This window comes from Choloepus didactylus, chromosome 5 (assembly GCF_015220235.1).
Source record: "Choloepus didactylus isolate mChoDid1 chromosome 5, mChoDid1.pri, whole genome shotgun sequence".
In the NCBI taxonomy this organism is placed as follows: Eukaryota; Metazoa; Chordata; class Mammalia; order Pilosa; family Megalonychidae; genus Choloepus; species Choloepus didactylus.
In genome coordinates this window covers 122,899,250-122,926,026 of record NC_051311.1, presented here as the reverse complement: position 1 = coordinate 122,926,026, position 26,777 = coordinate 122,899,250, and the positions used below count along the sequence as shown (strand labels likewise).

Genomic DNA, 26,777 nt, shown 5'->3' with positions numbered 1-26,777 from the left:
GGCTTTGTGGATTGCGCTTCAGCGTATACACGTGAACCGAACAAAAGTATTTTAAGGAAATCAGCCCAGTAGTGGACCAAATACACCAGTAACGAGAACGGGCGACTCCATACACATGGCAACAGTGTCCCTGCGCGTCTTAACAATAAGCAGCGGTTTAGAAGAGGAGTCGATTTCCTCCATGATGTTTCCAAAGCTACGAATCCCGTACCTCGCGGCTTGGTACCCACTGGGGCAGGGGGACGCGGGAGCCGGGTAAGAAGGGGCCAGCGAGCAGCCTGATTGACAGCTCGAAATCCGATCTTGTGAAAGAAACGCGGAGCCAATGGGAGGCAGCGATCCATCAGTTTGGATTGGAGGCCCCTGGAGGAGAAGTAGAGGAAAAACCACCGAATTGAGCTCTGTCAGAGGCGCTTTCTGCTTCCAAGGGGGAAGTGCTGGGTAATAATTAATGTTTTTATTAAATTTGGAGGGAATATTTTGCAGTCTTTCGCCTAGCGTGGCCTTCAGGTGGGTCTTTCCAACAACTTTTTAATGTCTCTCCAGATAATTGCATGGTTGTGGGTTGCAAAAACTATCGTTACGAAAGAGGTATCTCTGTCTCTTTAGTCCCGTTAGGTGCAAAGCAAGTCTCGTTGATCGCCATTGCTAGTTTTGCACACATTTGCGAATCAGCGCTTCCCGAGGTACACCGACCGCGCAGGAAAACATCGAGGGTGCAAATAAATACATCGCCTCTTGTTCGGAATTTTGCTACTGCCGAAAATATGTAAATTGTGAACTCTCTAGGATCTCTTTGGATCCAGGTGAAGGAGGCGGTGTAGGGAGGGTTATTTTTGTGAATGGGACTGTCGGAGGGTAATTAGCTATGCAAATTCAAGAGCTTCATTCATGATTTTTTTTTAAGCCTAAAAGCCATCTTGTTCCCCTCTAGGTTGATAGAAGTCCAGATTCCGAGGAAATCTCCAGCTAAATGCTCAAAATATAAAATACTGAGCTGAGATTTGCGAAGAGCAGCAGCATGGACGGATTTTATGACCAGCAAGTGCCTTACATGGTCACCAATGTGAGTGATCAGTTCGAAAGTTGCTGTTTATAAACTTGACTCCGACAGCGGGGAGGGGGAGGGATGGGGGAGGGCGAGAATGAGAAGGGAGGGGGCAGGGGGCTGGGATTGCAGATACTTTATCTGCTTTGTTGCCACTGTAGGGCGACTCTGCTTGTAGAAGCCCAATCTTCAAAATGAGCTTACCTTTCAGTGATTTGGATAAGGCATAGTTCTGTTTTTAAGACCCCTTTTTCTGATTAAAGTGCCCAAGATGAGTGGAAGAGGAGATGGAGGGCAGCAGAGACTGCTGCACTCAAAGTTTCTGGCTGGGTTTGTCTGCCACATTGAAAAGAATGAAGTTGAGACAAATGCTGACGCTTTTTGTTTACATGGGGTGTTTTTGTTTCTTTTTTTTCTCATTTTCTCTTATTATTATTATTTTTTTTTATTTCTGCACTCTTTTTCTGCTGCTTTTCTGGTGTGTGGGTGTCTGAGAGAATAAATTTCACTGTATTTTAATGTAGCTTTGATCCAGCCTAAAAAGAACTTTAAGTGTAATTGCTTGATGTTGTTTTGATGCTGAGAGACCACGAATCTATGACTGATAAATAGTGGGGTGTCAGGATCGGCACCGGTCAGCAACTCTCTTAGCTGTTGAATTTTCAGCATAAGCTTTTGCTGTCAAAGGAATGTAGAAAAGGAGTACTAGAATTGATACTATGGAATTTTACTTTCCTATTCAGAGAAGATTCAGTAGACTTTATGTTAAATATGCATGTGTTTGTGTGTGTGTGTGTGTGTGTGTGTGTGTGTGTGAGACATCTGAGGTTTACATTCTTTTAAAGGATTTTATCTTTCCCTTTGTAGAGTCAGCGTGGGAGAAATTGTAACGAGAAACCAACAAATGTCAGGAAAAGAAAATTCATTAACAGAGATCTGGCTCATGATTCAGAAGGTGAGGTTTGAATTTGGGGCTGAATCCCTCCTTTTTACCTACTCCCCTACCCGTCATAAAGAAGAGGAGCACTTCCATCTTCTCTTAATAAACTTTGAAAACACAGAATTTAACTCAGACTTCTATTTGGAGCAATTTACATAATGTGACAGTTTGCATTGGAGAATATTTTATGGTCTTGTCACAAACTAATGAAAGAAGGGGAAAAAATGAAAATTACATCCCTTTTTAAAACCATTCTTTTGTATTTAAATACCCTATGCCACATAACTAATCCTAGACACTAAGGCAAGAATTCTAAAATATCTAAAAGAGTGGGACAAATTAAGCAACTATGTACACTTTAATTTTTTCTTTCTACATTATGTGATTGATTTCTCATCTCCTTTATACCAAAACCATAAAATTTTTATAACTACAAGGTGAGGTCCTATCTTGTTTGTGGGCCTTAAAAGTGATCACTGAATCATAATTAAGGCCTAATTAATAATTATAGTCCCTATTTGGTCAGCTAGGTCACAGATTTGTTTTGATGAACTGTTGGTAAGAGGTCAATGTATTATAAATTATTTCAGCTATATGGGGCATTCATAATAAACTTAATGTACTTAGATTAATTATCAAGTTTCAATTTGCAATTTAGATTAGGTATATTGAATTCTGAAACTTCCTCAAATCTTCATGCTTCAAACTTCATCCTCCACCTCCCAACATGACAGAATATACTTTTGGATTTGATAATTCACAGGTGCCAGGGAGTTACTTCTCTTTGATTTTTCTAAGTCTTCTGATGTAGAAAATTTCCTTCAAAAACTTGTATTTAAAAGTTGTCCCTTTTAGTCTTAAGGCATTAAACCTGAAAACATACAGTACTTTGAGGATTATATTAGGTACTGTTACATCTTTTATATAAGATTCAGAAGAGGTAAATAAAATGCTTTTCAGTCTTTCTGATCATTCTTCCATTGCTACTTTAGCGCAAGAGGTAAATATATTTAAGAAAGGCTCTGTGGATAGGTACACTTTTACCTCAGTATTTTTGTGACTCCTGGTGCATATGTGTTGTTTGGCATCTCTGGGTTTATTAAGCCATTTGTTAAAAAGAAAAATAAAGATGATTGCCTTTATTATTTAGTTTGCTAGCTATTTGTTAAAGAAGTATTGCTTAATAGGCATCAAGAAAATGGACAGGATTCTTGAGATATTTTCTGTATGAATCCTATTTTCTTTTTATATTGACTCTCCCCACTCCAAATTAAATTGATATTTAATACTAATTTCATGACACACATTTCTATTTAATGAAGCCTAAAGGTTTGCAAATCTTATGTCTTTGATTTTTCTTGTAGAACTCTTTCAAGATCTAAGTCAGTTACAGGAAACATGGCTTGCAGAAGGTAAGGCAAAAAACAGCTTTGAAAGGGAGGGTGGTTGGCGAGAAGCAACTCTAGAAGGGAAAAAAAAAGTCCTGAACTTACTGTCTTAATGTTCAGCCCAATTAATTGAGCTCTAAAAGAGCCACCTCATGTGTCATGCATACATTAGAGCCTCTGATGAGTTTGTCTTTAGGGACTCTGAGGCTGCACTACCCAGTGTCATCACAAATTACCAGGAGAAATTGCTTCCAGCTCACAATCACATCTGCTTTTGGCAAGAACTAATGCACCAAGACTTCGAGTTCTAAGCCTCTGTTCAGATTTTAATTGCAATTGATCAGGTTTATGTTATTGTACCTCGAGAGACCTCCTAGAGCCAGAACCCGGCTTGCTGTTTCCTTTAGAGCAGCGCATATCATTATTTGGTGTTCTGGTGGAGGACTTTTCTGATGGCAGAAATTAGTTTCTCTGGGTTCATCAGGACGGGATGCTTCAAGATTTAAGTGCCAGTGTCTTCTTTCCACCTTGTTCACAACACAGAACGTTAGGTCTGTATCCAATACTTAGGAAATCTATGGTTTTAAAATAAATCTTTGGGGCATTTGAGGATTTTTAAAGTATGGTAATGTTTGTTAAAATTGACCTTTGCTATTTTGTCACTTTTATTAGGATTTATTATTTAGTATAGCAAGGAGACATTTAAAGGCATTACTTTTATTTTGGATAATTGTTAAAATTTTGTGGTGCAATCTATTATGTCTTAAATTTTATGAAACTTTATTTTGTAGCAACAAAAATATTGCTTCAGTAAAGCTTTATACAACCTCAGAAATGCCTAATGTTGAGCGATTTAATGTTTGACATCCATAATTTGAAATTTTTCTTTTGCATTTGGCATAGTTAATATGAAGTAATTTATCCTGTGATGTCTTTGGGAAACACAAAGAGAAAATTTTAGATATTTAAGCACTGAGCATAATTGTGCTATTTCTATCTTTATATTATACGGGAAGCATGCAATTTCTTGAATAGATTTTTAGGATGGTAAAGGGAGAGAGGGGGTCTCTTTAAATAGAACTCAAGTATTGTTGTAGTTACTTTGAAGCAGACTGATGCTCTTTACCGGGTGGTTTTGCCTGCAGTTGATCTAGTTGCTGTTAGCATGTAAAATAAGTTGCTTTGTTTTGCTGATATTTCAGTTCTCCAAAGAGCTTTTGCTATCTTTATGAATCTTTTTAAGTTAAATAGCTTTCCTAGTAGTCATTTGAAAGGCTGATTGTATTTGTATGTTAATGAACGGTAAGTGTTAATGGGAGTTTTAGTTATATTTAAAGGTAATTTTACTTATCTTTGTAAATGAAACTTATTGCAATAGATTACTTGTTATTGCAACATAACCCATACAATCAGACGTAACTTTTACAAGAAAAATTTCCATAGAGGTGTCCCTATTAATGTTTATGTATTAGTTTGTAAAGTTAAAGGTTGTGAGGTCATTACATTTATGAAGGAATTTATTTGTTTATCTAAAATAACTTAAGGTATCTATTTTAATTGTTCTGGAAGGTTTGTTCCTTTTTGAGATCTTTAAATCTCATTGATTCCAACTCAGTGCACTTGCTGGCACATTTTGCATGTGCATAGCAACTCTGTTCCTGGAATTATAAAATGTGGAATCTGTGACAGACTCTTACCATTTTATAATCTGTTTCAGTACATTTTTTTTTAACATGACTTGTTTTGTTTCTTGTAGTTTGAATAAGTGATTTGTATAATGTATCTAAGTTTATCTTTTAAAACTTTACTCTGAATATTCTTTTTCATGATTATTAACATACCTGTAAATCGCATCTGAAGATTTAGCTTTATATAAAATAAACCTAGAAAATGACTGATGTATTTCGAGGAACATGCACATTTACTTAGAAAAGAGTTGATAAGCTTAATAAGTTCAGGAATTAATCCCAGAGTGTTTTAATGAATACCCAGGTGGGCTACTATTTTCGAACTAAGGATAATAATTGCATTTTAGGCGAATTTGAATATTTGTCAAAATAGTTTACTTTAATTTATCCAGTCTTGAAATAAGCAAAAAGTTGTTTATGTGATTTTTAAGAAATCTAATAGAAGTTTTTTTTCCATTTGCTAATAGATTTCATATTCATTTTTGTTTTTAGAAGTTAAGTGCAATTTTATTATTTTGCACTAACATTTTTGACTTATCCTATAGCTTGAAACAGTATTAGCTAAGAAGAGATCTCAAATTTGTCCAAGTTTATTTGTAGCTAGATTTGTTCATTTATGTCCTCCTGGACATCCAGAAATTAAGCAATTGCCAAATTGGCAGACTGTGTACCATTTACATATTTCTTTTCATAATACTCTGTAGCCAAGAAGGTCACCATGGAATTTTAAGGCATTTTGACCCCTTTAAAAAAAGAAAAGATTATTGGCAATTAACCAAGTTTTCTCCCATGAGTTGGGAAGTTAAACAGGTCTAAAAATCCTATTAGACAAGAGAGTCAAATTAGTTTTTATGTGTCATGTGAAAATCATGTTTTTACAATATGATCAAAATCCCTAAATTCTTGGGAAATGATTTATCTTAGCATATTTACTCTGTTCTTTTCTGCAAGAATTTTTATAATTTGGACCCAAAGCAGAACACATGAATTAGTCACTTGGTAAAATAGTATGGATTATGAAATATGTTTTACCCCTAGGAGTAGTTGGGGTAAATAAGATAGGACTATTTTCAATTTTCTAAAGTTCTCTCTAAAAATGCAGTTCTATCCTCCCTTCAAAATTAATTTCTCTGCACAGATCAAAAATATGCTTGAAGAATGTAACTTGACATTAGTTTAACATTCCAAGTACTAACCCTGCTATTTGAAGGGTTTTTTAAAAACACATATATTTACAATTTAAAATAATATTAAGTTATTTTGAAGTTCTGAAAATTGAAAAGCAAATCCTTTCAGTGACCACAATAATAGTTTTAAAAAGGGAATCAGGGATTGTGCCTATTTTATATTTGTGCCACAGATACTTCATACTGTAATTTTACTACGTACAATTCTTTATTGATTCTTTATCTTTTGAACTTAGATTGCTACTGACAGAAAGGCAATAGCAATTATTTGATTCCTTGAAATAATGAGTTCACATATCAATCCTATCAACATCATAATAACGTCTTATTCTTTAACAACCTGTTTTAAGTGGTGTTTTGTGACTGGTGTCCTAGAAATTCAGAAGTAAAATGGAATCTCTTGTGTGCCAGGGACAGAAATAGAAGGATGTAAAATTGAGTTGCAAAGAGATTGCATATTTCTAAACTCGCTTTTTAAAGCTTACCTACTAACATAACTGAGAGAGAAAGAATGAATTTCAGAATCTTTCTTATGTAAAAGACATAGATGCTTTTGAATGTTATTTTTGGTGGTGGTCTAGATGTTTCTTAAGTTCCATGTCATCAGTATATTAAGGAAAATAGTCAACAATGATTTGCTACCATCAGGATACAGTAAGTGAAGTTTCATCTGCCACCACACCTCCAACTCAAAGTTTTATTTTTCTGAACAACCTTTTTATACCAAAGATATTACCTCGTAAAGATGAGGTTTTCCTTTTTTTTTGTTTATTTTATGTGACTTTCAAATAATAGCTTGACTTAAAAGTAGAGATGGTATTACTATCTCCTCATTTCACCTCAATGACTTATACAAAATTTATATTCAAAATCATTTTTGATGAAGGTCTTTAAATAATAAGTGCTATTGTTATTTGCACGTCATCCACAATATATAGTAGTCATAAGGCATTCACTTTTATTTTTCAAAAATTTTCTCTTTTAAATGGAACATGAAATTGGACATGTGCTCAAGAATTTTTTTTTTATTTTTTATCAATGTGGTACAGTAAGAAATAAAGGCATTATAAACTACATTATTTTATGTGCTTTGCATAAAAAAGGGTTTGAGAATTAAGCATAAAATTACAATATTCGTGTGTGTGTGTGTGTGTGTGTGTGTGTGTGTGTGTGTGTAAGGGTCTACTATTCTTGCTGCACCAGGAAATACTCTAAATACAAGAGAAAGACTTCACATTTGTACTGATTTAAAGATAGCAGGTTGAGTAAATGTATTTTATTTCTAAACATTCCTTGGAACTATATTAATGCTTTTTCATCTAGAATTTATTTGCAAAAAAAATTAAAAATAGAAAATTAGGGTTTGGTATAGCATAGGTATAGTTTTTTCAGAGGATCCTAATAAGCGTATTTCATAGTATGACTATTCCCTTTGACTTGTGTACAATCTTGTAATTAAAAATTAAAAAAAATAATAATGTAGTCAGAACCTCTGTAAAATTAGAGAAAGTATTTGGCTAGAAACAACAGCAGTTGGCTCTGAACTATTCTTAAGTTTTCAAGTCACTGCTGGTCATTTTAGAGTTAGGAATTGAAGCTGATTTGAAACAAGTAAAGCACAGTGTTTTCTTTCTTTTAGAGTATATAGAAAACATGCCTTTATCAAGTGTTAAAGATGTTTCTGTCGTGGGGAAAAAGACCTTTTTTTTTGTCCAAGTATGTTTATATTTCTGCATTAATTAGTACTTGCACATTGGGACAATCATTTTCATGTTTAAAGCGGATGTGGTATAAAACCAGGCTTAGTGGACTCATGATTATTTTGTTCCATGGCCTGAAGCTTTCTTTTAAGGATTAAACAGAATACCATTGTATGAAGGTAGCTTTTCTTACTATTTTACTTTTATGTAAAATACGTTGTAAATTTCTTCAGAGAAGCTCAGTTCTAACCCTTTGATTCAAAGTAAAATGCTACAAAATTCAGCAACAATCCATTATCTAATAATAAAGAAAATTTGAATAATAGGCAACAAATTTAGGTATTTCTCTAGCGGTTTTTCCTCCTTCCTACCTTCCACCCTTCCTCCTTCCCTCCCTCCTTTCATTCTCACCTTCCTTCGCTCTTAGTTCTGAACATTCAGATTACTGTGACAAGTTACCTTGTGAAGCAGGATGGGTTAAATACATATATATATTTGTTAATTTCATAAACTTGTCATGTATTTAAATGTGTTCCTTAGAGGGTCTGAGTTTGTATTTGAGACAGCAATAAAGTTGGGGTGTTTATATTTCAAGTTCAAGTTTACTTGCTTTAACTCTTTGGAAGGGTGTGACATGAAAAGATTGCGGTTGGGCCACATGGCTCAGGCTGGACTGTGTTTTTGTGAATGGAGGCAGAACTCCAGTTCTGCCTGCTTGTCTTGAGGAATTGCTGAGGAGATCAGCTGTCTCATTCACGGGCAGAAAGAATGACTCATACATCTTCCGCCTTGTTTGGCTCCAGGTCATTGTTACAGGGGATAGAACTGGTTTTAATTAAATATTAACCCTTTTTATACTTGACATGTTTTATTTGTAATTTTTCTACCTTTTTTCCTATACTAAAAGAAAAATAAACAGGCCCCTAGTTTGTAAGAAAAGGGGGCTTTTACTTTTCTTCAGCCAACCTTGTAGAATATTTAACCTTCACCTTTTCTTAAGTAATGATGATTATTTTATTTGAAAATTAAAAACAGGTAGAAAGTAAAGGCAAGTTATATTTTAAAATTGCCTAGCCTACCCTCCAAGGAAATTTAGTTGAAAAAGGATATAAAATTTAAAATGGGGTTGGTGATTCTTTGGCATATAGATCATGAATAATGCTTTCATGCATTTCTTTTCCATAGTATGTACAGCTATGTAGTAAAAACAGTGAGAGGAAAAAAAAATCAACTTTGGATAATAATCTAGGTAAAGCAAAGAGCTGAGAGTGCAGATACTATCCTTTTAAAGCCCAGATCCTGAGACTTGATGGCAACTTGTCTATTAATGTGCAATGAACTGATAGAACCGCTCCAGCTATTACCAGTAAAATCCACATGCTTAATCTTCTTGAAAGCCTTTTATTGGTCTTTGGGTGTATACTTTCCCCTCTTCTTCTTCTCTTCCTCTTCCCTTTCCTCTTTAATTACATAGTGTTGGGGGAAACATTTTCATTCCCAAAGGTGATCATTTCAAGCATAGTTTATAATAGGTAGTAGTAAAAAAAAATTTTTGTTTTCAGGTTGGCTTCTCTTGTTAATTTTCAACTTTGGAGTTGGTATGGCTTGCCACAAGTTTTCAGGCAGCTATAGTTTGCTACTTCACAGAATTACTGTGGATTGAAGAAAAAAAGGAAATGTATGATACAAGTGCAGCAATAGTTTGTCATATTTTCCTTGCCCAGATCCAACTTATGTTTTTAGTTAACTGCTTTCCTTTTAGTCTAACTTGAAATTAGAGGTATACTTAAGCCTTTGTCTATTTAAGTAGCATGCTGCTTCATTTGGTCTATTCAGTTTCTTAAGATTAGCTTCTGTGAAAATGTGAGTCATATGTTTTTTGTTAAAATTCTGTAAAATGTTCAGGCATAAGTGTGAAGTATTTATTCAGTATGTTAAGGAGTTAGAACAGAAATAGCAATTCTTATTCTTACTTTTTACAAATTGTTAGTATGCAGCTATATTCTGTATATTTGTGAGGTATAAATTCTAGATTTTTCTGCTCCTAAAGTTTTGCCTTTTTTTGTACACATATCCCAACACACACCACACATCCATCAGTGATTTTTACGCCTTTCTTGTAGAGATACATATCATGGAGTTGCAACTTTGTCTTGTGATAGTAAAGGGAAAAAAGAAATCTGACCTTTAGTATAGTCCTACCAGCATATTGAATTACAAATACACTTTTGTTACTCACGAGCTATTTTTAACTATTCCTGTAAGGGGATATTACAATTTTATTAGATTCTTGTAAATGTTGACTTTGTAAAAACATAGTAATTGCTATGGATGATAATGTTGCATCTCAGTAGTTACCTGTTTAGCTGTTAATTTAGAGGGAAAACCAAAACATATGGGTATGATGGGAAAAAAATGTGCAGGACCCACTGTTATTTATTAAATACATATAAAAATACTTCTGTAATCTCTTTGGTGTGAAGACTTATTTTAAAGGGTTCTACTCCACATGTAATTTATAAATCTAAAGGAAAAAACAAATTTAACTGCAATGTCAAAAATTATGTGGGGTTAATAGCTCAGAGAATGCTAATGTATGGGATTTAGTTGTTATTTTTATCCCTCTCCAGTATAATTCATTAGCATTATATGTTATATTTTTGTGTTTCAATGATTGAAGTCAGTTTCTTGTAAACTGAAAGAAAAAGGTGGTGGAGGAGTGAAAAGAAGAAAATAAATAATATTTATTGAGTATCTTGCATTGTGTCTGGTAGTGCTTAGGCTATTTTATTTAATACACAAACAAAAGGCAAAAAACTTTTATTATCCCTATTCAACTAATTAGTAAAATGGAGTTCAGAGAGGCTAAATAACTTGCCCAAAGTTATACAGCTAGCAAGTGGTGAAACTATGATTTAAAGTTTTTCTAACTTTAAAGTATCAGGGTATCAGATATTAGTGGAATACAAAGAGGAAAGAAAATCTCCTTGCTGATCCAATAGGCATCAGTTATAAGTTCTTAATTTGTTTGGTTTCATTTGGTGGCTGAGGTTATTGTGTGTTTTTAGTAAGCTTAAGTATTGATGTGTAGAAGAAATTTGTTAAAAAAAAGTTGCATGTCAAACTGCATATATTTTAGTAAGACAAGATTATCATTCGATTACTTAGGCTATAACTAATATAACATAAATCTTAATGTTACATATTTCTGTTTTTTAAAAAAATACTATTTGGTAAACTGATTAAAAAAGAAACTTTAATTCTAAGTGTGTTTTATTACATATACTAATTCTTTTTTATATAGAATTTTTCTTAACCCGTTCAATTTCCAACCTGAAACATTTTCAACATACTGTTTATTTTTAAAAGGATTCCTTGAAGAATCTGCTTGTTTTTTAAAAAATTAATTGACGTCTGTTTTAATATGACTTCATTGGATAAAGGAATCAGTATTGTACAATAGTAGTAAACTAAATACTAGCTAATCAGATTATAGTCGAAGTTAATTAGGATAACTCATTATATTTTCACCAAATTAAAAATAACCTAACTTCTATTTTATGTAGTTTATGTGAGTGTGTGTTTTTGTGTGTGTGTGTGAAAATTGGTTTTAGTAATATTCTGTCAGTTGGGAATTGGTTATTGTATTGTCTAAATCAACTGTGATGAAAATATTTTAGAAGAGAAAAAGTGCATTTTGTTTTGATTGCTGCCAAATGCATTAAGTCCTTGCTATTCTGTATTTTTCCTTTACTAAAAATAGGGTAGTCATTTGACATTGATGAAATAGTGATATTCTTTTTGTTAGTGCTGAATAGTCACCAGGAAAATATTTTGCATGAAAAGACGCATTTTAGTTTTTATTATTTGTTATTCTTATTATATATGGTCATCATCATTGATCTTTAATTTCAGAAACTTTGTAGCATATTTTGCCTAAATTTGGTTCAAACATTTTTAATAATGGTAGACAAATTTGCGATAGGCCAAATATACCAAAAGCATATATTTCTAGAGAAGTAGAGGGGTGTGAGTGATAATTGTACATTGTTTAAAAGAATTGTTTAATTTAGAAGAGCTGCTTAGGCACTGGCAGTGGATGAACTGAAATACCTTTTGCTCTATTCTTGCTAAAAGGAACCCTGCAGCTAGGTGAAATCCTGTAGCTTCTTTTATTTTACATGTCCCTTTTATTTCCATCTGGCATGTGAAATTCAGAGACTACAACTGCCACCATTATATTTCTGATATATATATATATATATATATATATATATTTTTTTTTTTTTTCCTGGCAAACATATAGATATATATATGTATATATTTTTTCTGTACTTGACATGAATTATCCCCTCTATTTTCCTTCCCAAGTGTTGCTGTCAATACTGTTTTAAATTGGAGCTCATTGGCAAATAATCATAGATTTGATCTCAGTCTAAAAAGTTCTTACTTGAAAGATCTTATTTGCTATTCCCTTGCCTTGGCAGTTTCTCTCTTATTTTATTTTTAAATTTTTTTTTTTTTTTTTTTTCCCTCTTCAGCTCAGGTACCTGACAATGATGAGCAGTTTGTGCCAGACTATCAGGCTGAAAGTTGTAAGTATAGTATGACTCATCTCTTGCATTTTTCTTTTATTTTCCTTCTCTCTTTCTTTCCTCCCTTCTTTCCTTCCTTCCTCCCCTCCCCCACTCTTGTTGACTTTAACTTCCAGTGTCTTGTATTATACCAGTGCTTTTTCAGTCTACAGTTACAGGCTGTTTTATTTGTCAGGTTGTGACATCAGCAGAATCCCTGTATGAAATTAGCAGAGCTCTAAAAGTAACCAAGGCCAACTGATTTGATTAAAATATGATCCTGTTCTTCACATTGGGTAAATATCCCTTGAGCAGAAATCAGTGTGATCCATGAATGTGCAATTGTTTACTTCCAGTTTGTTATTATGTTCACAGGAAAAAGTCCCATTTTGCTGTCAGTAGTTAAAATCCACAAGATTATTTATTGTATAACTTATGAACGATCCTGGACCAAATATTCATTGACTTACTGCACTATTTTATTTTACATGCATGATCTGTCACCTGCTTTGATTTAATTTTTAGTCTGAAATTTTCTGTTTCTCCATTGCATTAAGCCAAATGGCAGTAGCATCCCTTCAGTGTTCCTTTTCCTGAGACTTGCTCCAGGGTCTGATTGTCAGAGAATGCATGAGGGGTGATTCATGGGGTACTGCCTGCCCTCCCTTAATTGCAGAGTGAGCATTTTGCCTGTACAAACATGGTTACCTTGGGGCTTATTTTTGATATTTATACTTTGCCATTCTACCAGCTAACTGCAGCTATTGACCTGAGAGTACAAATAGTAAAGTGTATAAATGCCATCTTGATTGTGAAACTGGCCTCATACATTTTTGTTCTCTTAGCACCATTTAAAGCTCTAACTTGATTCATTTTCTCATCCACTTACAGTGTTACAGAGGCAATATCAACAGCAACAAGAGATTCTTAATACCTTACAACTTATCTAACCCATGGTTTTATACCTTAGTATCATAAATTAATATAAATACCTACAGTACTTCAAGTAACATGGTTGTGAGCAATCTTTTCTACTTTTATGTTTGGTGTCTTAAATTTCTCAGGTGTTGAGGGGAGTGAAGCTTCTTCTGTGTTCTCTCCCATGTTTTAGTTCAGCTTGATTTTTGACCTGAGAAGAGAATTCCTTGTGCTGTTTGATGACTGTCTACAGTTACTTGGCATATGCTTTCAAGAAACCTGTTCAGCAAAGATACAGACTTTAATTAGAGACTCCTAGAAACATTCCCAGAAGTGTGACAGCTATGCAAGGCCTTGCCTTCTTGATTAAAGAGTGGGAAGAGAAGGGTCACATTTCCAACATAGTCTGTCCTTTCTATGGAGTGCTTGAATTCTTTCTAAAAGCTAAATCTGTCATCTGAGTGGGATAATTGGTCTCATTCAGTCATTTTACATCTGAAGAAATTGGTAACAATTCCAATGCCATACCAAATGCTAGGGCAAAATAAACTATCTAAAGGAAATTTTTAAAATTCTTTTTCTTATTTGAACTCTTTTCAGCTTCTTTTATTCTTGACCATTTCATTTCCTTAAAATCTCTCTCCCCTTGTTCAGAGTGGTGTGATTTTTCCTTTCTCTTTATATACTCTTTTGATTATTCCTCCTCACTCCATTTCTCTTACGTTCCTCCTCTTTATGAACCTCTTCCTTCCCTGGGTTCTGTGCTGAATGCTTTCCTCCTAATTTTACAGGCTCTACAGTGTTGTCCCAGTGAATTTTCTATAATGATGGAAATGATATATATCTGTGCCATCCAACGCAGTAGCTACTCACCACTTTGGCAGTTGGGCACTTGAAATGTAGCTAATGAGACTGAAGAACTGTATTTAAAATTTTATTTAATTTTGCTTACTTTAAATGCAAATAGCTGTGTGAGGTTATTGGCTGCTGTATTGGTCAGCAAAACTCTGTATTGCGATTCATCCTACATTGCTATCTCCAGCCAGGGTCTCTCCTCTGCTGCTGTATATGGAACATCTTCACCTGATCCACCACTAGAGTCCAAGAACACATTTTTAAAAAGGTAGCAGCTCTGGACTCAGCCCCTCAGCCCTCAGCTTTGTGTCAGTGTAAAAGATGTTTTACACAGCAACCCTGATCTTCAACATAATGCTCCACAGAATTAACACTCAGGAAGTCCATGTTGAAACCATTATTTTTCCTAACCCACATTTCTCATCTCTTCCTTTTGCTTTCCTAAGTTAATGGCATCAACATGCAAGCCTAAAATCTGCGAATTATCCTCAAATCTCTCTCAGTTCTTTATTATATACTTTGCTACTTTTTAAGTTGTTGATTCTCCCTTTCAAAAATATCTTAATTTAATAAAAAAAAATTTTAATTTCCATGATTTCTTTTCTGTTTCACTGCCGTAGTTATCAGCCATATTCCATCTTGACTGAACTTGTGAATCAGCTTTTTATTGGTGTTATTGCCTTCATTTATTCCCCTTTCCATTTACTCTATGTAACGGCATTAACACATGACTATTTGACTATCAGTTTTCTCCTTATACTTCCATCAGGACAAAGTCCTAATTCTTTAGCAGTACAGAAAAGTGTTCCATAAACTTGGATCTTGACTACCTTTTCAGCTTTCACTTTTGCCATTCCAGCACCTTATCCCTTCCCATTTTCCATGCTTTAGCTATTCTAAATTATATGCAGTTCTACAAGCAGATTGAGCTCATTGTGCTTCTTTGCCTTTGCACATGCTCAGCTGGCTTTAAAATTTTTAACTTTATCTTTGCAGTCTGGTGAACTTCTTACTGTAGACTCAGCTTACACATTGCCCTCTTGAAGTCTTAATCCTTAGTGGGATTGTATAGCATCCTATATTTTATATTGTATTTTGGATATGTGTCTTTCTTTGATGAGGATTAGGAGCATGTCATATTCAGCATGGCTTGCATATTATAGAAGAACAATTAGTAAAATCATCATAATCATGATCAGTTTCATAGTGCTTATTTCCTACTAAGTATTTTCAAAGTCCTAATTCCTTTCTTAAGGCAGAAACATATGTGATCATACCTTAAAACCCACTATATATATATACATATATGCATGTATATATATATATATGTCTCATTCTGGAAAAGCATGCTGAAACCATGAAAGTTAAATCAAACATTTCACAATGGTAAAGTTTTCTTTTACTTCCAATTAGCAAAAATTTACAGTTTAAAAAATATGGCTCTGGGACTTGTGAATAAAATACCCTAATTGTAAAGGAAATCATACAAAGGTAAAAACAAATTGGAAACAGTCTTAATAAAGAGAAAGTGGTGTGCTTTTTATTAAGTTCTCACTGACGTAAGGGCTATGATTCAGATGATGATGACCATCTAATTTCGTCTTTACTGAAAACAGAAAAAGAGGGACATGTTTTAGAAAGAGGAATAGGGCATTTGGATTATATTGTCAGGAAGATTTTTGGAAGAAGAGGCCTATCAAATAGGGGATGTTGCTTCCCTGATTGCCTTTTACAAATGTTGGAGTATCATCTTTCTGGGTGTGCTTAGTAGAGCAGAGGGAGCCCATCTCTAGGAACGGAAAGAAACGCCATCACCCCTGTGTGGTCCATCTATAAATTCTGTAGGGCCATTTTTTCAGTTGGAGATAATCAGATTTCCTTACATACTTCAATCAAATAAGATGCTTCTGCTTTTGCTTCTATTTCTTTAGCCCTTTGACTAATGCAGGTTAGTAGAACAAATGCAAAGTTCTGCTCAATCCTGGATTACAGAACATTTGATTTTTAAATGTGTAAATATATGTAGAAGAATAGAGAACAGAACATTCAAAAATTATGGGAAATGAGATTAAAATATAGTACTTGGTATTTTCTAAAATTTTCCTGAGTGTTCTATTTTTCTTATTTACTAAATACTTCAATTGGAAATATGAACTCCAATGAAGTTATACTTTAACCTCTAACCTTTGAAAGATGGCAACCTTGGAAGCAAGTATAGATATTAAAAACATGAAAACAAACTAACAAACAAAACACTCCCTACAGGTCCATCCTAGGAAATGAGTGAAGGCTAAGAGTATCAAGTATATCGTTTTAACAACATTTTTGTTTCCTAGAAACAAAACTTTTCATAACTCAGTCAACTGCTGAAAAAATAAAACACATTGCATTACTTTAGGGTATACTTTAGACTAGAAGAGGTAGAATTCTGTCTCTTCAGGGAAGAAAATTCAGAGTATTTAGAATGTAGATGAACCTCATCTTTTGAAGTAGATAGAAATTTGTGTATAAACTGAATTTTTGAAAATCACGTGATTTACATTTAGTTATATTTTTATTCTTGTACGTTAAATCATATACTTTAGATTTAATTATATCACCAATCTTTTCAAATCTGCCACCTCCCGTTTTTTTCATTAAAAATTTATGTATTATTTTTATAACTAGTTTCTTTCCATTTGGCTATATAAGTACATTTTGGTCTTTTCTCGACAGTGATTCGCATGATGGATGATGTTCACATTTACATTTCAGGTTCTCCCAGAACACTCTCAGGAGTATAGCCAGGGTTATTCAAAATTCCCAGCTAAGTAGATCCTTGTAATTTTACTCTTTTCTCTTATACTTAAGAAAGCCCACTGGAATGCAAGTCAATTGAATGATGTTATTACCTTGACTCCTCTGTAATACATTCACGAAAGTAAATCTTTTGCAAACTTCTCTACTTTAACTGATGTTTCTAATACCAGTGGCCCATCTAAAAATAATCAAGACAAACCAGTGTGTGGGGACTCAACTCTTTAAAGCCACTATTGTTACATGGGAGGCACTTTCTTCAAATAAATAAAAGTCATAACTGCACTTAGTTTTCTTAATTCTTTTAAAAAAGGAAAGTTCTTTGATTCTCTTTTTGCAGGGAAGTGGAAAAACAAATACCTTAACAAATTACTGTTAAAAATCTATTTCTAAAACCTGAAGTCAGGGTCTATGCAGACCCTGGTGTAATAATTTATGTTAACATGTACTTGCTCAAGGTAGGCAAGTTCTGTATATGATTTGCGTTTCTTGATTTTCTGCCTTTATACTAAGCTACCTTCCTGCATTCTGTTTCTTTTTACATATACGATGAGTACTACACAAAAGTTTGCTTTTTTTTTTTTTTTTTTAACTAATTTAGAAAGGTTTATTGCCTCATTAAAGTTCTGAATATGATTGCCAGGAAGAATTTGTGTTCTTTCATTTCTCTGACTTTTTTTATCAGGAGAATACAAACTCAAAGAGAAGCTCCATTTCTGGCATTTGAGAACATGAGTTTGTTACTGTGTTGGTCTTTTTTTAAATATAATTTTATTGAGCTATATTTCACACACCATAAAATCCAACCAATGTATACATAAATCACAATTTTAGAGCATTTTCATTTCTCCCCCCTAAAATTAATAAAAATAAAAAACTAAAACTGAAAAGAACATCCAAAACATCTCATAGCCCTTATCCCCCACTATTATTTATATATATTTTTTGTCTTTGTTACTCATCTGCCCATACACTGTATCCAGGGGTTGTCTGTCACAAGGTTTTCACAGTCACATGGTCACACGATAAAAGCTTTATAATTATGCAATCATCATCATGTTACTATGTTTTTTTGAGGCATATTTAAACATGTTACTGCATTTGGACTCAAACTTCCATTTCAAGGATGAATAGTCTCCTGCTTTCGTCACCTGAGGTATATGCCTGAGATCCAAGGATAGGTAGCTCTTGAAGATTCTTCCTTTGTGCATGTGTGTGTGTTTTGTTTGTTGCTCTGGTCTTGTCTTTTACTTTTTTTATAGTCTATTTTATCAAAGCTGTATATTCTGAGAGTATGGAAAAATCACACACACAAGCAAAATCATTCCCCATTCCAACTTCAAATCTTACAGTCCTACTCCCTAAAGGCAACCATTTTTTTTTCATTTTAGATGTGCCACATACTAAATAATGCTTGTATTGAAATTTCTTGAATTAACAGTTTTAGACCTTATCTGTTGACCTGTTGAGATAGATAATATCTGTCTTTTGAATAAGCTTTGAATGTTTTATTTATTTATTTTTATTGCCAGTAGGCAACTGTATAATTCTAAATGAGTAATCTTCTTATCCGCCCTTGGCCATGGATAAGAATCATTTTGGCAGCTTTTTCAAATGGAGCTTCATGCTCCCTACCTGTTGGTCTGACTTTGTAGGTCTGGATCAGGGCCCCCAAATCTCTGTTGAGCTTCTAGATAATTCTGATGCAGGTTTTCCACAGAACGTAAGGTCAGATATTTTATTTTTTTATTTGTAAATAAAAATATAAATAAAATACATTTTTATTTGTATTATTTATTCATAAAACAGACAGAAGTGTCATCCTATTGCAATTAAGTTGTAAAAATGGACCCTGTTTTTTATAAGCATATACAACTGATTACATAATTGATACTGCAAGTTTCTGGATATTTTTGTCTAAGTTATGTATTAGTATTTAAATATATGAGAAATTTAAAAACTGAAGTCTATATAAAAATATTTTTAAATACTTTCTTAATTTTTATAATCTCTGCTAGAGTCATTTGTGTTTTCCAATTCCAAATATGACTCTCATACTTAATTTCTCTCCCCAGAAACTCATCCCTGATTGTAATCCCTAACATACTAGCATCAGTTCTAGTTTAAGAGGATTTCTAGTAATTATGACTCTTCCCAGGCATTTGTGACCCTGCACTGTTCCAGTGATTCCTCTAGGAATTCTTGTCTTGTCTTACCTTGGTGGTGCTCATGTGCCTGTGTCTATCACATTTTAGAGACACCTTTTCATCAAGACAAAAAATTTTAATTCAGCATTTGACTATTTCATAAGGAACACATCTCTGAAGTCAAAACAAATCCTATGGGAAACAGGCTTCATCTTGCAAGAATTTATGTTTAAGATAGCCTCCCAGGAATCCATTAAGTTCAGTAGAAGAAGCAAAATTTAAATCCTGGGACCTGGACATGTTACTTAAACTTCACTTGCTTAAGGTGACAGAAAACTAAATAAAGCTCCCAGGCCAGGCTAATTATGATTCTATGACAATTTCTCCATACTCAAGCAAGTAAGAAAAGATAACCTGGTGAATGCTTACTTAAAAGTGGACTTGAGGACAAAATCTTAATTAATAGGAAAATACTGTGTAAGTAGAAATTACTACAAAATATTAATATACTTACAGATAGAAAAATGCTTCAGTCTTAATTTTAATGAAGTCTGCTCTAGGTGCTCCTTTTTAAATTTTTTTGGTTTTATCACAGGTCAGTCTTCCTAAGATAGATATTTTAGACTTAATGTGAAGGTGAAAAACAAAACAAAAACTCCCATAAAACTGGGGTTTGAATGTTCCATTGCAGTTGAAAGTTAAAGTATATGTCTCAACCCAAGTCTTTAGCATTTTCTTTACTTGACCTAATTATCCTTCATTAATTCTGCCTTTAGTATAAAAAAAATCCTAGAAATTGACTTCAGCAGCAAGCTGAAAGGGAGTATGTCAATAAATGCTTTCTACACACCCTGCTTATAATTAGCAGCAAATTATTTTGAGAAAAGTTATCTGTGCTGTCTTTGGTTAAACTTTGCTCAATAAGTATGCATTTTTATGCAGTGCCTGGACTTATTAGGCTTAGAGCCAAATAGTATTTGTTGAAAAATCTAGGTAAGAAATGAGAGTGGAAAATTTTTTGCAGAACCTCAGTATTACCATCTTTTGTCCAGTATTTTTAATATATCCAGGTACCCTTATATATAGTGATGTATAAGAAAGCAAACACAACATTTAGTAGTATTGGAAAGTAAGACCAAAGCAGTCATGAAAATACATATATTTGGAGGCCACCATTTCATAGAATGTCTAAATCTTGTGAAATCAGATGTAATTAAGAAATAACCTGAGCTAGACTATTTCCTGCAGTGGACCTTTATGTAATAATTGTATGTTTAGTGTTTATTATGGGATTTTATTTGTCACTAGTGTGTGCATTTTGTTTTCTAACATTGGATATCTACTTAAGATGCACAGTGTATATTTGCTTCTGTCTGTTATTGAATTTCTCCTAATGAGAGTTTGTGCTGTGCCTCGCTAAGTAAAAATGGTTGGCTTGTTGTTGCTTTTTTAAATCTAATGAATTATACCCTAGTATGCACTACTTGAATTTGACAATAGCTAAGGGTGATGTTAACTCAAGAACTCAACTATTGACAATATGTCAGGAATGGCTAGATAAAAAATTCTGTTTATATAATGTCTGATTAAGCTTTAAGAAAAAGTACTTTTCTGTGATGGTTTTGTATACAATCTTTTGAATCCTATTTAAATGTACAGTTCAGCCAGGGCATTTATTTTGCTGTATAGGTGCCACTTTATTAAATGAGTCACAGTTTTGTTTCATAGTGTCTCCTAGTTGTTGGCTTTACAATCCTATTATGAGTAATTTTTAGATATTTTAGACAAGCTTTGAATTTTGAGTTTCCCCTTATCTCTTATTGTAGGGAAATCTTACATTCATATTTCTGTTTGCAAAACTGGAATGATCTTATTCTTACTAATGAGAGCCATGTCCATTGTCTTCAGTTTTATGATTTTAAATATGAATGATAAATCTTAACAGTATAACAGTTTACTTATTTTACATAAGGGATTTTAGTCTAAATTATTTATTGAGTACATATGTCTGTACAGTTTTATAGTATTATTAAGGATGCTGAGTAGTTTTATGAGGCTTTAAAAGTTTGCTCATTCAACAAATATGTTTTGAACCTATCTTACATGCCAGGTACTGTTCTAGGCAGTGCTGACACAGTGGTGGACACAAACCAGAAAAGTACCTCCGCCATCCTGGAGCTCACATTCTAATCTCATGTAACTAATAAATGAAGTCTTATACCCCCTTTGTTGAGCAGTGCGTGTTTGTGCAGGGATCAGTGTCTATGCATAATTATTGTGTATTTGCATTTGATCTATTAAATACTGAAGCAAATGTGCTTAGGTGTTGTTTCTTCAATTTTGTATTTTTGTCTGTAAAAAGCCCTGTGCTCAATTAAAAGTGTGGCCACTGGGTTTCCGAGTGAATGACTGTCAATATATGTGTAAATTTCCTATGAAGGGGGACTAAGAAGAAAGTCTTATGGCTTTTTAAAAGTTATGTACTCTAATATTAATGATTACTTATATATATGCCTATTTAATTCTAATGCAAATAGAAGGTATGAAGTCTAAGTATGGTGAAGCCCTGATTTAAAACAATGCATAAGATGACCTTGACATCTATGTCATGGGAGTCCTAAAAGGAAATAGTCACAGCCACCTGGGTGTGATTAAGTCTGGACTAATTTCCAGCCAGCACATCATTAGTTTCAACCATCAGCTGTTGCCCCTTTGATCAGATCACTGCCCAGTTCTGACTGGTTGTGCCTGGGCTGTATCGTTTGTTAAATAGGTTGAATATCATCTATAATTAAAGTAACTGAGTGAATCTGTTTTTTTGTTTTGTTTTGTTTTATTTTTTAATTAGAGAAGGTGTGGGAAATCTGGGTATTTTGGTGCAAAATATTTGGTTTGTATATATTCACAGTTATAGCCACTTTTTTGAACAAAGAGCCTGTGTGTATGCTTGTGTGTACATGTGTGTTTGAGACATACATGTTGGTAATTTTATGTTGTTTTCTCTTCATAAATAATTGAGACTATCTCAAATTCAACATATTCAAAACCAGTTCATATTTCCGATAATGTTACATCAATCTTCTTCCTCATCCCTATTAAAATTGTAAGCATCCACTCAGCCACCTGTGCCAGAACATGTAGAGTCGTCTTTGACTTGTCCCTTATTCCTTCATATCCATCAATTAGCAATTTTATTGATTTTACTTCCAAAATGTTTCTAGAACATCTCTCCTCTTTGTGTTTTTTGGTCTTTTTAAATTCTGCTGATGCTACCCTAATTCAGACACTCAAGATCCTTCATTCATTTAAAATATGTATATATATGTATATATTATATATAGAAAATGTATAGAGGTAAAATATATAGAATTCGAAATTTCCCAGTTTAACCACCTTCATGGGTATGATGCAGTAATAACAATAACATTCACAATATCATGTTACCATCACCACCACTTTCATCCAATTTTATCACTTCTGAATTGGTCTCCTTGATGCTTGTCTCCCCTCCACTCCCATTCTTTACTCTGTTAATCTTAAAGATACTTTTATTCATGTCTTTGCTCCAAGTTAAATCTTCAGTGATTATCTGTTGTCTCCATGAAAATCCAGAGTCTTCAGCATCCCAGTCTGGCCATCTCAACATATTTTTGGGCATCTTTTATCACACTGTGCCCTGGGTTACATTGTTTTCCTGCCATTCCGGGCTTTGTGCCTTATTTACAATGTGCATGTTCATGCTTCTACACTGTCACTTGTAGTCTTCTTTGACCTACTCTTTTTGAGGTTGTACTTGTTCTTTAGAATCTTTATAGCTGTCACTGATTCCTTAAACATCTTAGTTAGAATTAATGACTCCTTTGTGCCCATACATGCTTTGTATGTGTCCAAATTTTAATACTATTTCAATTGGCTTATAGAGGAAGGATCAAATCCTACTCATCTTTGTATGATTTGCACCTCAGAGGTACTAAGTGAATATTTAATAGAATGGATAGCTTCTTGGGTACTTAGAATCATTTTCTTTTTTAAACATTCATGCACAGGTGACTTAAAATTGTTTGAAATCTAATGCAAATTAGATTTTTTATTTTCCTGTGTTTCATTTTACTTTGAGGGATCATGGAAATCTATTTGCATTTATGTAACAATAGAGTTAAGTCTTGCTGTTTGCATTCATGTAACATTAAAGTTAAATCTCTCAAATTAGGGCCATCTAATAATATTTAATACTTGCATCTCATGTTTCTCTATAACATCTATTTAACCACTTGGTATTGTTTCCATTTTGTATAAAGAGAAACCTAAGGCATAAAATTATCAAAATAAGTAAGGAAAGCATGTGATGACTGAAGTTACATAGCTCAAGTCCCCAGCTGCCAGTTGCTCGGTCCACGAAGACCTTCTCCCTTCCCAGACCTCTTATAAAGATTTTGAAACTGTTACTACCCTAAAAAGGAATGTTCTTCATTCAGGACATTGATATTACTTAAAGATCCTTCTCATCAAGATATGAGAGATTAAGAAGGACCAATCATATTCTCTAATAGGGATTTATCCCAAGAAAGATGTTCCATGAGGTCTTTTGAGCTATGGGAAAACAAGATGGGAGTACCTGGTATTTGGGAATTATTCTAATTCTCCTCTCCTCAGTGCTTGTATTTCTCTACTGCCAAAATTTTCTCTTGATTATTCAGAGTTATAGATGTGCTTATAGTAATGTTTTGTATTTTCATGTTATTTGTGTATAGATTTTGATCTCAGAAGTGTTTCAGACATGGCATATTTTCCTCACTGGGGAAAAGGAATTGTTTGAAAAATGGAGACAGTAGTAGTAGTAGTAGTAGCAGAGGTAAGAGTGCCACTAGTGAAGTAGCCAATATTCATAGAATTCCTAAAGCTACAGCTTAACACCCTTATTTTAAAAATGAAAAACTGAAATCCAGAAACATTATTGGGCTCTTTCTGATTTTAACAGAAGATGTTATGCCCTTAGTTGTGTGTAGGGAAAGTAGCAAATAAAAATAATGTAACTCTAGATACTTTCACTTATTAGTGACTTTTTCTTCAGCAAATTCTCTGTTTGTGACACTGGAATAGGAAAATATTTTTCATCCATTATTTTGCTTTAATACTCTGCTGCCTCACTAGCACAAATACCTGTTTGTCAGATGAAGGAATGAATTCAATTTAGGGCATCTTTAGCCAGGCACTGTGTTTCTCTACTGTTACAATTTTAGAGTATCTACACTTCATTCTTAGCTTCTTATTATTTATAAATTTTGCGTTACATGATGATCAAGATCTATAGACAGAATAAAATACTTTTTGATTAGGAAGAAATTTATATGCCCGTTCTTCAATTTTCTCTCCTGAACTTTTGAAAACTGACGTTTAGTTCTGAACCAGTTCTTGAATTTTCTTTTGGCCACAGAAATGCCGGCAAAAGTTCTGTAAAATACTATCAAGAGCACAGTAGTCTTTCTGTCAACATGTATGGATGGTATTGAGGTAAACTCCTTGATAGAGTTAGCTTTTCCTTTGAAAAGGGCAGTCGTGCTGTGAAGTGAAATTTTGTTACTGTTTGAGGTTGCCTTCCGCCGTCCTTGTGGACACAACAGTCTTATTACGTTGATTTTATTTGACTCTAGTCTTTGGCAGTGGAACCCGAATGTCAGGCAATCAGTCATCTCAACTCACGGGTCTTGATGTCACTGCTCTGTTTTTCTGGATGTTTGTGCCTTCCTGAACCTCTCTACACTCGTTTTCATTCAGGATAATCAAGCTTATATTCCTTTCTGAAAGCACTATTTTCATTCACTGTTTTATTGCAGATTAAAGGCTGGTGCATTAGAAGGTTATCAGTTAATCAATAAACTTCAGTCATCCCATTTTGTGATAAAGCTGTCCCATTGATCAAAGTGGGAACTTAGGCCCTTTGCTTTTAAATGGCAATTTCTGAAGGCTCAGATAATGTGCTTATGGGAGATGTAGCTCTGTCCTCTTATATATGTTTAGAGGTACATGTATGCATTTGTATGTTTATGATGTACATATATGCAGATACATATATACACGTGGCTCCATATGTACTTTATTTAAAATATTGCATTCTCACTTTTCTTAAAAATTGCATGAAATTCTAATCATTAGCAAATATCTCTCTCTCTCTCTCTCTCTCTCTCTCTCTGTATTTATAAATGGCATACTTTTTGCCTACTATAAGGTATGACCTTTTTTGTTAGGACTGATATTAAAATGTCTCCTAAATCCCTAATATAAACTTTCAATGGTCCATAGTAAAATAGACACAAATGTTGTAATTGCAAAATTGGAAAAAAAAAAAATGGTCTTTTCATATGAATTATAAAAGTAAGTGGATAATAATTTTAGAGATTTGGCATCTTTATTTTGGTACAGTGCAGCTTGTCCTTTTAATTAAATTCCCACCATGGCTTCTTTTCATAATGAAAAATAAACCAATGTTCAATTGTGTCAGACATTGTGCTAGATGGAATGAAAAATAAATATAATACTAGTAATAATTTTAATCTTCTTGTGTTTAGTTGGCAATTTAGAGTTCACAGACCATTTCTATATGCCATATCTCACTTGCTTCTCACAGTGACCCTGGGATGTAGGGAGAGCAGGCAAGCCTCAAAGAAGTTTCGCATGGTTCCCAAAGTCTCATAGATATTGAATGTCAAAAACCAGACTTGTCTTGTGACATTTCCTCATTTGTGCTTTCCAGCAAAATTTGCTATCCTGTCATTCATTGAATTGCTGTGACTCTACAAGTGAATAAAATACATATAAGTATTTTTGTCCACATACATGAATATATACATAAATATGTATGTTTGTATACTGCAATAAGTTTCAGAAAACCATCAAGGAAAAAATGTTTCTTGCTGTTTACAGGATTCTCCTAATTTATAACAATGAACAAAATAATGAATATATGGAAAGCAAGGGTGGAGTAGACAGCCACCTAAGTTCCCTGTTACTCTAGGAAAATCTTCATCCTTGTGCTTTGAATTGGAGAAACGTGGTTAAGGCCTATGTATATGCAGGCCTTTAGCTTCAGGAATCCTGAATGTTTGCTTAACAAAATAATGATGCTCCCAGAAGAATATTTTGAAATTTTTGTTTGGGGCAATTTATCTTTGTTCAGTGTATAATTAAACCAGAAAATTTTTATAATATTATGCCGGAATTAATTGAAAATCACATTTGGCGTTTTATTTTGCTTTGTGATAGCCTTTCATGTGATTTACAGTATTTATGTTATAGACTGTAAAGTCATATAATACAGACATGATGGAATTCATTCAGGGGTCTCAGTACAGCATATTGCGTAAGAGTGAGGCATTGCATACCAGCCACTTGAATCCAAATCTCATCTTTGCTACTTACTAGATGTGTGATCTTATACAAGCCATGTAAGGTCATTCTGCCTCAGTTTCCTCCTCCATAAAATAGGGATTGTGTTACCTTCCCCTAGGGTATCTTAAGTATTAAATGAGTATACATACG

At 33.7% G+C, this 26,777-nt stretch overlaps 1 protein-coding gene across 3 annotated transcripts in view; it reads left to right on the top strand.

Moving 5' to 3' along the window:
- The first annotated feature begins 362 nt into the window (after positions 1-362).
- ETV1 (ETS variant transcription factor 1) overlaps positions 363-26,777 on the top strand; it is an 86,131-nt gene continuing 59,716 nt past the window's right edge. The window contains exons 1-6 of one of the 3 annotated variants that reach the window (XM_037836810.1): positions 363-510; positions 610-806; positions 935-1,066; positions 1,916-2,003; positions 3,353-3,400; positions 12,493-12,546. In XM_037836810.1, the coding sequence (XP_037692738.1) occupies positions 1,022-1,066; positions 1,916-2,003; positions 3,353-3,400; positions 12,493-12,546 (235 nt within the window). In that variant the 5' untranslated portion in view covers positions 363-510; positions 610-806; positions 935-1,021. Of the gene's footprint in view, positions 511-609; positions 807-934; positions 1,067-1,224; positions 1,407-1,915; positions 2,004-3,352; positions 3,401-3,742; positions 3,928-12,492; positions 12,547-26,777 lie in introns of those variants that run through there. The other 2 variants (XM_037836809.1, XM_037836811.1) reach the window with 2 other exon arrangements.